This window comes from Camellia sinensis, chromosome 3 (assembly GCF_055761805.1).
Source record: "Camellia sinensis isolate YWXY chromosome 3, ASM5576180v1, whole genome shotgun sequence".
Classification (NCBI taxonomy): Eukaryota; Viridiplantae; Streptophyta; class Magnoliopsida; order Ericales; family Theaceae; genus Camellia; species Camellia sinensis.
Window position 1 is genome coordinate 215,861,810 of NC_138963.1, and position 15,234 is coordinate 215,877,043.

The 15,234-nt window shown below is 38.3% G+C and overlaps 2 protein-coding genes across 4 annotated transcripts; one reads left to right on the forward strand and one right to left on the reverse strand.

The window, feature by feature from the left end:
- Positions 1-1,113: 1,113 nt before the first annotated feature.
- LOC114280906 (uncharacterized) lies at positions 1,114-3,427 on the forward strand. Of its 3 annotated transcripts, none has more exons than XM_028223309.2 (2): positions 1,114-2,172; positions 3,027-3,427. In XM_028223309.2, exon 1 carries the CDS (start codon positions 1,233-1,235, stop codon positions 2,076-2,078), a length of 846 nt encoding a protein of 281 aa, XP_028079110.1. In that variant the 5' UTR covers positions 1,114-1,232; the 3' UTR covers positions 2,079-2,172; positions 3,027-3,427. The 3 variants fall into 3 exon arrangements, with proteins under 3 accessions (XP_028079110.1, XP_028079111.1, XP_028079112.1); XM_028223310.2 differs by having other exon boundaries at positions 1,116-2,172; positions 3,288-3,427; XM_028223311.2 differs by having other exon boundaries at positions 1,116-2,172; positions 3,299-3,427.
- A 1,593-nt stretch (positions 3,428-5,020) lies between these two features.
- Positions 5,021-9,650, reverse strand: XBCP3 (xylem bark cysteine peptidase 3). Its single transcript, XM_028223308.2, has 5 exons — positions 8,952-9,650; positions 6,198-6,433; positions 5,972-6,112; positions 5,444-5,875; positions 5,021-5,348 (listed from the first exon to the last, which is right to left on the reverse strand). Exons 1-5 carry the CDS (start codon positions 9,361-9,363, stop codon positions 5,250-5,252), a joined length of 1,320 nt encoding a protein of 439 aa, XP_028079109.2. The 5' UTR covers positions 9,364-9,650; the 3' UTR covers positions 5,021-5,249.
- Between the last annotated feature and the right edge of the window lie 5,584 nt (positions 9,651-15,234).

Consider the following 15,234-nt stretch of genomic DNA (forward strand, 5'->3'; position numbering starts at 1 on the left):
TGGGGTGTATATCATTATTACTCATTTGAAAAAAGTAATATTGAATATAAAATCATTCCAAGGAAAGGATTAGCTATTCCATAGGACTTGGATTTACTAGTAATGAGATTAGATGTGAAAAAATTATATTATCATTCACTTTAAAAAAAAAAATCACATTTTATATAATGAGTGTTTTTACATAATTTTATAATTTAATCTCAATCAATTAATATTATTACAAACAAACTCAATTTATTTTACAACTTGAACATAATACTATCACTAATAATTTCTTTTAGTAATCTTAGGCCATGTTTGTTTGGGCGGACTGGATTAGCATTCCCATGACTAATAGTCCTAAGATTACGAATTCGTTGGATTATATATCCTATCTTAACTAATAATCAAGTTTAAAATAATTATTCCCTACTTCAATTGTTTAACCAAACATTGGATTAATAATTTTATTGGACTATTAGTCCAATCCCAAGCTCATGTCCACTCAAACAAACATGGCCTTACTGTACTCATAATCCCATTAAATTTAATTTAACAGGTAAATGTAGTCATAAAATAATGTGTTTGATGATTTAAAAGCGAATTCATAGTTAAAATACTTTAGCCTGAAACTATCTTACATATCCAGAAAATTAGTTGGGCAAAGCCCAGCCCGATCACAAGATAGCCTAACTATATATCCAGAACATTAGATGGGCAAAGCCCAGACTGGTCGCTTTTGAGAGGAAAAAAGTCCAAATCTTTTTTCACGGGATTACAATTTCTTTACACATAATCAAATCAAATTTGAGCAAGACAACTCCACCACAAACTTTTTTGCTGATGAAAAAAAATAATAAATAAATAAACTCAAAGAGCTTCACCACAACAAAGAAGAAAAAAACAAGAATTGAACTATATATATATATATATATAATGAAGATGATGGAAACTTGAAAGTGAGCATGGGGGACAATGAACACCACCCAAACAGTGGAATAATGGAATTGTAAGCACGTGCCACATAAGTCTCAACAGACAAACATTTCCACGTGTGAACTTGTACACCACAATCACTCAAACACCCTTCTTTCTCTCTCTCTCTCTCTCTCTGTATTATCCACAGCATATCTCTCACTCATCCCTCTAAACCACCAGATTTATGGGAATGAACTACGATTCTCATTCTTCTCTTTCCACAATGCCCACTTTCTCTCTCTAATATCTCTCTCTCTCTTTCTCTTTCTACTCTAATGGCTCTTCCTCAACTCCTCCCTTCTCCATCTTCTTCATCTTTCACTCCCAAACCCTACTTAAACCCCAATTCCTTAAACCCTACACCTAGATCTCTCTCCTCAACACCCTCTCTGCTCCGCCACCACCGCCGCCGGAAACCTAATTTCCTCCGCTGCTCCGCCTCCTCCTTCTCCGAGAAGCACCACACCGGCTCCCCCAAATCCGACGACGTAATCGAGCTCCCTCTCTTCCCTCTCCCTCTGGTGCTCTTCCCCGGCGCAATCCTCCCCTTACAAATCTTCGAATTCCGGTACCGTATGATGATGCACACTCTCCTCCAGACCGATCTCCGATTCGGCGTTATATACTCCGACACCGCCACCGGAACCACCGACGTAGGCTGCGTCGGCGAGGTCGTCAAGCACGAGAGGCTCGTCGACGATCGCTTCTTTTTGATTTGTAAAGGTCAGGAGCGGTTCCGAGTCACTAGACTGGTTCGGACTAAGCCGTATTTGGTGGCGGAGGTGGCGTGGTTGGAGGACCGGCCCTCCGGCGACGGCGAGGAGGATTTGGATGCTCTGGCCAATGAGGTGGAGACTTATATGAAAGATGTGATTCGATTGTCCAATCGATTGAATGGGAAGCCTGAGAAGGAAGTTCAGGACTTGCGCAGGAATTTGTTTCCGACTCCATTTTCGTTCTTCGTTGGGAGTACTTTCGAAGGCGCGCCGAGAGAGCAGCAGGCGTTGCTTGAATTGGAGGATACATCGATCAGATTGAAGAGAGAGAAAGAGACTTTGAGGAATACGCTTAATTACTTGACTGCAGCGTCTGCAGTGAAAGATGTGTTTCCGTCTTCGTGACCAAACGAGGGATGAGAGGGGGGAATATGTGTGTCTCCTTGGTGATTGAATAGTAAAGAGAATGAAGAGGTAGAGTATAATGAGAAAATGATAGGTATTGAATGCTTACTCTTTCTTTGTGTATCTCTCACACTACAATGATTTGTGAATTGTAAATTTTGATGCTTTAATTTGGTTTACTTCTCTATTTTTTAGTTCTATTTTACATGTCCAAATGGGTTGCAATATCATCAGATGCTTGTATGTATATGCCACTAATATTACTTTCTCATAGTGTGTAAATTTGTTGTAAACCCATTCCGGTGTTGAAGAAATCAAATAGGGTTTACTAGTTCGCATGCATTGAAGTTGCAATATTAGGAAAATTTTGGGAGAATAGGGTGCTGGTGTTTGAATCACCACAATCAAATTACTCTTCCTATATACCTATCCTACACTACTATTAAATGTTGCACTACCTTAGAAGTGGGTTAATGGAAATCTTGCATGACTTTCACCTTTTGGGCAGTTGCGATGGACATACATTACCCATTAGGAAAAAAGATACTGGCACACCACATAGTAGTATCTTAGTTTTTGGTTTTATTAGGCATGAAACATGATACTACACATGGTTAAAAACTATCAACGCAAATCCTGTCTCTGCAAAACATATGCTCATTAGGTATGATACCAGATTGATGTATAGGTCTTGTTGTTTGAGAAAGTATGAATCTTACATAGAGTTATCACATGATTAATTGGATAGTTGATGAGGTAATAACTTTCCCTAGTCTCAAAAATGTAGGTTTTACTTGCTGGTAATTCAATAGTTCTCACATAGGAGCCATCAGAGTGCAATTTCATAGTCTTCACATTTACGTTGTAAATTTATTTCAGTAGTTAATAGTCCCAACTTTTAGCTCACTTGGAATTGTTCTAACAATCTATTTAAAAATTTATTAATAGGGAGGTATCACTTGGTTATCACATGGTACTAGAAGGCAGAGCCCTGTACTATAAAAGGAAAGAAATTTGAGCATGTTCAAAACAAGAAGAGCATTTGCAGAACAAATAGTCTCCTTGAAAGATTATGCACACCCCTCCTGTCTTTCTTTCTTCTTGCACCAAATTTAGCCCCAGATTTGATTCATAAACTCATGATGCTTCTCATGTCCGTGTTGTATCACTTTGCTGTGGGCAAATTTAATTTGACATGTCTACAACTAGATTTTGTGTAGGTTCCATCAAACATGGCATTGTTGGTCGGTTGAATTGAGTTTGAGAAGTGTGGAACTAGCTTTGAAAAGGCATGCATTGAACAGATTGTGATTTCTGCAAGATATATTTTCAAGTTTGTTATTTCAGCAGTTCACTTGAGGTCCAAATTAACGGTAGGTTGTGGTGTTAGCTCTTAATTTTAATTTTTTTAAATTGTCTGAAGTGGCTTATGCTTGGTGTTCTTACATTTTTTAAAACTAAAATAAAAAAATTAAGGCATTACTTCTTCTCCTTTTTTATATGGTGAAAAATTCATGAATCATGCTAGTAATTTTAATTGATTGCTTTTTATAGTTTCGTTTAGAAGTTTGGGTATATTTTTTATTTAGGGATTCCACCCATGTTTTCTGGGGGCTTGATGGTCTAGTGGATCCAGAAGGTTCGTTATACCCAATTTTAGGGGTAACAATAATTGTACAGTAAATTCTGGCACTGAGTGCTTTTTTCTTCAGCTATTCACGCACTTAAATTTGTTCTTCTGCCTTAGCTGGAGGTTGCTCTTCATGGATCTATGTAAGGCTGATGTTTATTTCATGACACTGGAAAATGAATATCATCTGTTTTTCTTTAAAATAGGAATGGAGATAGTGATCCTGATTGATTGGATTTTACAAGGCTACACGCTTAGTTTAAACTTTGTTGTCAACAGACTCTGTTGGGTGCTGTTTGGGCTCAAGCAGTTTCAGTGGGTATAATAAGGTTTCAGGCTTCCAGGGAGAAGATAAGCTATTGGTTTTTAGCTGATGTTTCATAATGCAGTGTAGAAACTATTAGTTATTTATTCCCATTTAGCCTTTGTTTGGCACAAGACTTTTTAGTTAAAATAGTCACAAAAGGACAAAATAGGCTTTTTAGCTAGACAAAATGTCACATTCAAATAATAATCATTTTATTTTTTCTCTCATAAAAGCCAAGAAAGTCAAAAAGTCTATATCCCAAACGAGATTTTTATCCAAAAAGTTAAAAAGCTAATCCACATCCTAAACGAATGCTTTTTGGCTAAAATAGTTACAAAAAGACAAAGTAGACTTTTTAGCCTAATAAGACAAAACGTTACATCTAAATCACAATTATTTTATTTTTTCTCTTACAAAAGTCAAAAAAATTAAAAAGCTTATTCCAAATGAGACTTTTTAATCTCAAACTCAAATAGTTAAAAAATCAACCCACATCTCAAATATGCCTAGTACTCGTGGAGGATTTGAGCTGCTCTGCAATTTGTAGCCCTATGAAAATAAATTTGAGGCCTTCATTGGCTTATGTGATCAATTTCACCAAACAAGTCTGCTTATAATTGAGCTGGCAAAGCTTATTTTCATTTTTGTTTTTCGAACTCCATTAGACATACCTTTTCAGCTCAGTAAGTTTAAAATAGCCGAGTCAATACTATGAATGGAAGAACATGAGTTTTAAGGCCTCAAAAGGCTCTCATTAACTCATTGACCGATCATTGGATCAACTTTGTGCTCACAAAAAGTTGCAGTATCTGTTCTCAAAGTTGTGAATACAAAAATGAATCTAAATCTGAATTTAAGAGAATTTGAGAGGCTCATGGAGTCTACCATGGTCCCATGTCGATGATCCAAATTGTAATATAAGAAGAGTTCAAGCATATTACTTGCGAAATTGAAGTAGAAATTTCTACTACTATAGTTTGAAATACTACAAAATACCAATGCTTGTTTATGCAGAATTTAGTATCATTTATATATTCACGCTAGAAAAGCAAAATTACACCAGAATCAGGTATTTTTTCAATAGTATCATTGAACCATAAATTACAATAATAAAAATAATAAGTACTTCCATGCTTGAATCCTGGGTCATTTCTTTCTGTGGCAGACCATACAACTGGTAACAGGAGTATGGTTCAAAAAAAAAATTCACTCACTGTTGCAGATGGCAGCACTTCTACATATTCCAAACCCGAAAAAGCGAACCCCATCCATCTGACCTACCAAAAAAGCCTTTCTTCTCGAGCCCTTTCACCATCGTACCATTGCCAGTTTGCTGCAATCATATTATAGTATGCTTAATATTATTTATTTTTTGGTGAAGAAAGAAAAAGGAACAGAAAAAAAGCAATGGAAGAACTCATTGCAAACCTTGAGGCACTGCTTCCTTCGAGTATCACAAATCGGATAATCGTGAGGGCAACAGTGACGGTGGTCCTTGCAACACACTGCAGAATCCAACTCACAACATTTCCAAGAAAAGCATACGCCAAGAACTCGTGATGCACAGCAGCAGGTTTCACCTTGCGAACAACTGGTGAAAATATTACATTTAGTTGGACCGGGGGTAGGTGGGGGTGGTGGATTTGGGTTAGTCTTAACCGGGTATGAAGCTAGTGTATTGATCCCACAAACTCCTTGAGAATTCCCGCTGTTTCGTAGCATCTGCATATAACCGTTCGTTCCCCAATGTGATCCCCAAGAATTCTTAAGGATCCAGTAATCAACTCCGTTTTCCGAACCATATCCAACAATTAGTACCGCATGATCAAGGGCAGTTGAGCAGGGACCGGTAAATATCCCCTGTTACAGTAATTATCTAAAGATCAAATCCAAACATTTTTTAAATTTAAGATAAAAATACGACGATATTGAAATTCAATACAAGGACCAACCAACCTTGGAGTACAATTGAAATCCTCTCTCACTGCCACATACACCTACACTTACAGGTTGAGTTGCCACAGCCTGTAGTAGGCGTTTCTCGTTGTTTGGGGGAACATCAGTATAACCATCAATGGTTACAACATGTCGTTTTAGCTGGCATTGTAAATAGGCACAAATTTAACATAATAGAGAATGAATTTAAACTCTCAGTAATATTTCAAATGTTGAAGTTTTCTACCTTTTCCTTGTTGCATGACCTTCCCGCACCTTGATAGGGGTAATCTTCCTCAGTGTCAATCCCATGATTTTGTACAACAAATTGATATGCATAATCCATGAGCCCGCCCTCGCATCCGCTATTGTAAGATCTGTCACAATCAACCAACTCTTGTTCAGAGAGGCAGACAAGAGATCCAGTAACAATTTTATTAATGCCTTCTATTGCTCCTGTAGCTGAAAATGCCCAACAAGCACCTGGAAAAACATCAACACCACCAACAATTAACTCTTGACTTCCACAAAAATTAGCTGCAGCAACAATTTGATAAGCAGTTACATAGATATTGCAATGGCTTATGAACATCTCAAAATGAAGTAAATCACTGTTTGGTATAACTTCAACATAAAACTATTAGAAGAATTTTCAGTTGAGTGTTGATAAAATGTAATTATGCAGCCAACATTTACTCACAATGATCCGTAGTGAAACCCGAGGCCTGTGTACCATGAAAATAAGCAACAGCCGGGTGTGTTAGGCTAAGCTAGCTAAGGTGTGACATTGCAGTTTCGCGGCATAGAAAGGTTTGAGCTCCTCATATTAGGAGGTGTGGGTACACGTGTCTAGATCTAGAACATGGCATGCCACATTATCGGCACATCACTATCTTCATCGACTTTGGATCCATGTGTCTGCCTCACACATATCTTCGTATGCTATTTGGTGTCAAGGCGGCAGCCGAAGCTAACATATATGGTGCCCTAAGCTAGAGCCTAGATGCCAGAGACCTCTATTCTTGTCAGCTCTCCTGGACACACTTGAAGCACCCCGTTAGCCCTGTGCTCAAGCACGTCACTCTCTTGCTCATGATGACATGCTCAATACTCTGGTTTTGACAGTGTCACTCGAGTGTGTTTCTCCTATGCATCAATCCTTCATCTCCAAAGTTATCTCTAATTACCTCAAAAAAGCACTATGATGCTCTCACACCAGCCTAGGACAAGAGCAAGGCCTAAGGACCCCTCAGGGTTGGCGACACCACCATGGGCCAGCAAGTGACGACCTCCAAAGATATGTGGTTTGTCTTTGTTTCCCTTCCTCAGGGGACTTGCACCTTAACCAGTCTTAGAGATTGAGAAAGATCCATAAGACAACTTCAGACCATGACAAAGACATGTGGTGTGTTTTGTACCATCTCATACTTGAGGAGCAGACCCGACCACTTTTGCAAGCCTTGCAATCGGCATCTGGTCCTCCATCGTCTGAGCACCTACTGTACTTCCCCAAAGGGTTTCCCACAACTAGCCCGCTAGCCCTCAATCGTCCACAAAAGGCAATCATAGAGCCTATCCCCAAAAAATGCGAAATTGACGAAAGAACTTGACAATAATCAAATCCAAATGAGCTTTGTTGAAAAAGTTAAGGTTAGAAGTCAATACTTGACCAAGCGGGCTCCAAAACAAACTTAAATTTCTTTTCCACTAAAATCATATATGATCCATTCCTATGGTATGATACTTAGTAAATCCTAATTTAAACGATGCATCTGTGACAAGAACCAAAGAAGAAACTATTTTCAATAAAGGAATGTATAGGTTGTCTTGTATGATTTGCATCCTTGCATACCAATCTACAAGCCAATACATACTTGTCAGAACACCCCAATTTTGTTACATCTACAAGCCAAAGCTTCTCGCTCAACGTCCCTGTAATAGACTCTGGCTACCAAGCGAACTTATTAGCTATTCATAATGTATAGCACATTTATGCATCAGTAAGATTCTTCTCTCAAAGAACCACCTGGGTAAAAGTGCACTACTTTTTTCAGGTCAATTTGGTTTCGTTTGGAAAGTGGGTTGGCTTTTTTACTTTTTTGGCTGTTTTAGCCTAAGGCTAAAAAGCCTGGTTTGAGAAGGATTTTTGGCATTTTTTAATTTTTTTGTGAGAGAAAGAATGTAATGATTATGAGTTAGATGTGATATTTTGTCTTATTAGATTAAAAAACTTATTTTATTTTTTGTGACTATTTTAATCAAAAAAATCTTCAAACCCAACTTCCCAAACATAGGCTTTGTGTTTCTGCCACCACATCAAGTCAGTAATCCGATGCTAGCATAGAATCATAATAATCTTAAAATAGATATCTAAATGATGGACCCTTAATATTTTTGTCATTATGCATTTCCAAATCCCTTTTAACCCATTTATCAAACACATATGTTTGCCACTGTAAACGAAAAGATGCAGAGAGTTGTTCAGTTCTCTTTCATCTGGGGCATCAGCAAAGCTACATTTGTCAAACCACACATAAATCTACACACACAAAACCCTGGCTCCCTTAAAAGTTCTAAATGTTTTCTTACTTTGGCCTTTCCCCCACTTTAGCCCCTAATGCTTCAACAACCAAGGGCAGTTCAAAATTACACAAGTATACATTATTATACATATTTAGACCCAAACCCAAAACCCAAATTCCAACCTCTTTCTCTCTTCTCCCTGTAAGCTCTGCATAATCTTCGTTCTCATTGGAACTCAAGGGAGCAAAGTGTACTTTACCTCACGAAAAGAAAAGACCGCAAAAAAGTTAGGTTTTATGAATGCAATGGAAACTGTTTGATGCTTAATTGATGAGAGTCAAAATGTGTTTCCTCTTAAAATAAATCACAAAATTTCATATGGGTATTGGTATTCAAATCAGATCATGCACACATACACATTTTTATATAGCAATGAAAAAAAGCAAAGAAATTCAAGATTAGAGAAATACTCAGATACCACAACTGCCCTGATCTTTGACACCCGTGACAACCCCACTCTTCCTCCAATCTACCGAAGAAGGCACGTCGAAAAGAACATCACTGGACTCATCAATTGATGGCTTGAAATTGAATGTACTCAAATCACTGGAGGAGAGACCCAAGCGAGAGGCCTTGAATTCATGGTGGGTAAGATCAGCAAAGGCGTTGAGTGAGAGGGTATAAGTGGAATTGGGCATGGTATTGTGATGGGAAACAAAGTCATAGTTTTCTTGGAACACTTTGAGTCTGTAAAGCTTTTCTTGCTCGGAAGAGTATGTCTTTCCATGGTTTTTGCACCAACTGTCGAAGAGATCGGAAGTGAGTGAGGATAGAGATGTGGGGACATGGAACAGAAGAGGGAGAAGCACAAACGACCATAACCAACCCATAAGACAGAGGAGAGAGAGAAGAGGGGGTTGGGGAGTGATTTGGAAGTTTGTTTGATCGATTCCTGAGGGAGAGCTGAGCCAAAGAAGTAGAGAAACTTGGGGCTTGTGGATTGGAACGAGTCCGACTCTTCTGAGCTAGTTGAAAGTGCTGACCAGAATATAAAAAAATCTTTGACAAATTTAAAGAAAGACGACAAAAAAAACCTTACAGATTGGAGGTAAGATATTAACAAGATAGTTTGAATGTGCCCTCGTTTCCGAACGCAATTCATGAACATACTGGTCATGTTTGGTTTGAATTTCTAGAGTGATTTTGGAAAAAAAAATTTAAAAAATTTGTTTGATTTGTAAATTTTTTAAAATCATTTTTTTTCTCTTACCTATCAATCAATCACTTTTTTTCTCTCCTCTCTCATTTTCAATCATTTTTTCTCTCATACACATCTACTCAATTATAACAAAATATCAAATCATTACAAACTCCCAAACTCCAAAATTACTTTCAAAATACACAACCAAACAAACCAAAAAAATTTCTAAACTCTCTTCCTAAAATAATTTTCAAAAACTACTCTACCAAAAACAAACCAAACAAGCCCACTATTTTTTTCTTTGCGATATTAAAACATGGAAAATGAGTGAGAGCACTAATTAGTGCTATCACTAATGATGTGACAGTGGGCTTCACCAGGAATGATTTGATGTTTTGGCCTTGGTGTTGTATTTTTTTTCTTTTTTTATTGAGTGTCATGTCATTAGTGGTCTTTTTAGAGCTCTAAAATTAGTGGTCTCTATCATTGTTGATTAAAACATTGACCCCATGTGAGGATATCATAATATCTGTAGATTTTGATTTTGAAATGATTAGTTATTCATCAGATTTAATCTAATTTAAAGAAAGGGATCTACTATTGATGAATGCACTTATTTTTAGCACAGAAAGTAAAGTCACGATTAGAACACAGCGCAATTGGTTTTACTGTTTAAAAAATTGACCGTTAGTCACGTTCTCAAGAGTCGAGCCTTGCCCAACTGTGTGGAAAGAAGGCATATTTCCACCCTATTACCACTTCTGGTGGTCAGAGATAGAAATAGGAGAAAATTATGAGGAACATAACCCCCTGTTTCTGTGAAAAATTTTGTTTACTATAGTACTTTTAAAAATATATATATCTTATTTCATAAATAAAATGACCTTTTAGTATAAAAAAACATATATCTCATATTCTCTTATCTTACATTCTCTTTTTAGTTTCTGTCAAAAAAAATTCTCCATCCTATTAGAAATTATTTCTATAGTATTTGTAGGTATTGATTTCCGACCACACAACCAAAAATGAGAACTCAGCTGGAGAGCACTGGCAGAATAGATTAAGCCCGAACAACTTGTCACAGAAATATAAGAATCCCGCGGTGGTTCGTCCACCAGGGGGCACTCCAACGATCAAGTCAGTAAAATATCTCTCAAAGATAACCAATAGTGCTTAACTCACTAGACAGAGCATAAAAAGCATACCTTAGACTCATGAGGGTGCCTCCCTTTTATAGCTAACACAAACCTAGTCCCAATAGAAGCCTTGCTTCAATGGACTCTGGATTACTGCTAATCTTGGACTCCCAGTAGGATTGGGATTAACTCTCTAAGAGTCTTATATTTATCCAAATTGAAGTTATCTCCCAATCTAGGACTCTAGTTCTCTATCCAAATATCTCAGATTCTAGTATCATCGCACCATATGTCGGCATCATGGTCCGTCCACGTGGCACTTCAGCTAACAACCTCGGCCACGTGGACTACCCAAAAATATGTCCCCACAACTGCCCCCTAGGTTCTATTACCTCGGCAAACTGAGGTGATGAAACCTATACATGTACTCCTCCGACCGAGATCGTGACTTGTCGACACCAAGAAATAAGGACTCATATGTCCACTCGTCAAGAATCAAGAATCAAGAACCATCATGACTTGCTAGTTCAAGAACATCAAGATCCTAGTATCATCTCATAAGAAACCAAGAATAAACAAGTTCTGCTCCCATCCAAATTCAACATCTCAACTGAAATCATCATGTCAACCGAGATCATCATCTTAACCGAGATCATCACCTCTACCGAGATCATCTCAACTGAGATCGCACTTCTCAATCAAGATCATCATCATATTGGAGCATACTAATCATGTCTCCATCGTGTTGCATCAGTTTTGCCCCCAGTCGTCTAACATCAACACGAGTACGTCGCTTAAGGACTCGAAATCATAACTTTTTGCCATCTTTTTTATTTTGCCTCTATCTGTGTCCCCAGACTCTCTCTTTTTGCCTCTGTAAACCATCATCGTTGTTCTTGAAGCATTCATTGCCATGAATAATCCATTCATGCCCCAGGTTCAAACTCTATTAGCTGAACCAGACTAGCAGCCAAGCACTTCATCATCACTGCTCCATGTATCAACCCATCATTTCAATGGCAGTGCAAACATCGACATAGCGACAATCTTGCAGCTAGAACCAGGAACAGGAAACACCGAGGTCCTAAGCTTCCAGCCTTAGACTTTGATAATTTTTCAATCGCCTTATCTGTGAGTAACCATCGTCGTAACCAACGACGACATGTCTCGCCGAACTCTTGTCGTAGAAGACCTTCTTGTTGACATCCCTGATGTCATAACTGTGCAATCCACTCCATCTCCTTATAGTCAATCTGACATACTCATGCCTTCAGCAACTCAATATCTCAAAAGAGAAGCACATGAAGCAAGTGGACCAAGTTATTATTGCCAAAGCCGAGGCCATTGTTAAGGCTGAAAGAACAAGTCAACATGCCCTGCAACAAAGGCTACTATCTTGACTGGATGACAGCCCTCAAAAAGATGTTTGTCCCTGAGAACTCTCCCCTCCGTGATATGGGTCAGCTCAATGTCCCTTTTCCTTCCTCTCCCAATCAATCTGAGGATGAGGCCAATGAAGTAGAAGAAGCTGACGATGAGGAGGCCAGAGACAAGGAAGAGGCCAAGGCTGAGGTTGCCGAGAAAGAATCTAAAGCTGTTGCTGAGGTCAAGTCCCCTACTCTGTTGTTGGGGCCAAGTCCTCTACTCTAAATGATCAAGTCCTGGACTTGATTGGGGAGGACGAGGATGAGGTCTTCAAGAATACCTCACCAAAGAAGGCCGACACTTCTGAAATCGAGATCACTGCCGCTGCAAAAAGCCTGGACCAGACTCTTCTAGAAATCAATGCCGAAATCACAGCCGAGAAGTCTGCCTAGCTGTCTGCCGAGAACGAAACAATGCCAACAGCCGAGGTTGAATAGTCTGAGATTAATGCACAAGATCCTAGTACTTAGGAATTTTTCTTTCCATTGTACCTTTTTCTTTATAATTTTCTTCTCTGTTTTGAACAGTATCTGTTTTGTCAGACCGATGTGCTTGTTTATGTATTTGAACAAGCTATCCCTTTTCAATCCAAGCCTTCTATTTTCTTCTAAGTGTTGAATATTGCTTTCATCATGTATGCTTACCGTTTTTCTTCTATGCTTTGCATGTTTTCATACTTAGAATATTTTGCATGTCTTCAATGTACACCTTAACTGTGTAATCTTCTCGGTGCGGAATACTTCGGCTATACCCACTAGCAGTTTTATCTCGACTTTGACCTAACACTTAAAAATATTTATCATAATATTTTCACAAGTGTTATTTACAACTTGCCACTTCACTCTTTACTTATCAAGACCTCTGTCTTCTATTATTTTAACATAACCTTGGGTTAACTTCAATTTGTAAACTTTTCTTAAAATTTCAACAAGTGTTAAACCAACTTCCTTTAACATAACCTCAGCTTAACTTTAACTTGTAAATTTTTCTTAAAATTTCAACAAGTGTTAAACCAATCTTCCTTTGACATAACCTCGGTTTAATTTCAACTTGTAAATTTTTCTTAAAATTTTAACAAGTGTTAAACCAATCTTCCTTTGACATAACCTCGGCTTAACTTCAACTTATAAATTTTTCTTAAAATTTCAACAAGTGTTAAACCAATCTTAGCTTGTAAATTTTAACTCTCAAGCATCATTCTCTAGCCCTCTGCCCCCCTAATGTGAACTTAAGTTTCACTTGAGTTCTCATTAAGCATGTGGCTTTAACCTTGTCGTCGATGTCAGATTCAAACAAAGACTGGCCGAGGTTACCAACCTTGGTCTTTTTGTTAATCTGACTGATATGCATCTAATTCCAATATGTGTCTAACTCTGCCGATATGGCAAGTTCAAGTTGATTTAACTTAGTTCAACTCTATTATATGCAAGTAGGAACTTTGCCATATAATAAGTCTAAGTTTATTCGTCATGTTTCAATTAGAAATATTGTCAACTTAGTTCAACTCTATTATATGCAAGTATAATTCAACTCTGCCATATAATGAGTCTAAATTATTCGTCATGTTTCACTTAGAAACATCGCCAACTTAGTTCAACTTTATTATATGCAAGTATAATTCAACTCTGCCATATAATAAGTCTAAGTTATTCGTCATGTTTCGCTTAGAAACATCTCCAACTTAGTTCAACTCTATTATATGCAAGTATAATTCAACTCTGTCATATAATAAGTCTAAGTTATTTGTCATGTTTCGCTTAGAAACATCGTCAAGTACTGGAATCCGGGATTCGAGATCTAAAATTCGGGATCTGCTCACTTAGGTTGAGCTCTTGTCTTCTCGGACCTAATCTTCTAGGATGAGATCTTGTCTTCTAGGATCTGGGATCCGGGATCCGGGATTTGCTCACTTAGACTGAGCTCTTGTCTCCTCGGACCTACTCATCTAGGCCGAGATCTTGTTTTCTAGGATCTGGGATTCGGGATCTGGAATCCGGGATCTGTTCACTTAGGCTGAGCTCTTGTCTTTTTGGACCTACTCATCTAGACCGAGATCTTGTTTTCTGGGCACCAGTTTTGGTTACTAGTGCCGGCATGTCTTGTAATAGGGATGTCGGTTGCATCACGTTGTTCTGCATCATGAGGTTGACCACTGTTTGTAGATCTGTTAATTTATTTGCCATGTCTTTCAATTTTCTCATTTTTTCTCCAACATCTGTCCTTCCATACCTGAAGGTTGCTTTTACGGTAGTACTTATCTCGGCCTACTTTCTTCGGTGCGTCTCCCTTTTGGCCGATATTATTCTCCCCGGGATTTTGATCCCGTGCTCCTTCATTACGGTTTTCTTCTTCCACGTTTAGATTGGCAAGTTTACCACCCCCGCTAGGGATGTCGTCCCCAATCTTTTCTTCCTGCTCGTTGTTGGCCATCTATTCTCCTTAAGTTCCCACAGACGGCGCCAAATTGTGAGTGTTGATTTCCAACCACACAACCAAAAGGGAAAACTCAGCTGAAGAGCACTGACAGAATAGATTAAGCCCGAACAACCTGTCACAAAAATATAAGAATCCCACAGTGATTCGTTCACCCGGGGGCACTCCGATGATCAAGTCAGTAAAATATCTTTCAAAGATAACCAATAGTACTTAACTCACTAGACAGAGCATAAAAAGCATACCTTAGACTCATGAATGTGCTTTCCTTTTATAGGTAATACAAACCTAGTCCCAATAGAAGCATTGCTTCAATGGACTCTGGATGACTGCTAATCTTAGACTCCCAGTAGGATTGTGATTAACTCTCAAAGAGTCTTACCTTTATCCAAACTGAAGTCCCCTCCCAATCTAGGACTCTAGTCCTCTATCCAAATATATCAGATTCCGATATTATCACACCATATCTCGGCATCATGGTTCGCCTACGTGGCACCTCGGCTAACAACCTCGGCCACGTGGACTACCCAAAAATATGTCCCCATAGTATTTAATTTTTTTTATGT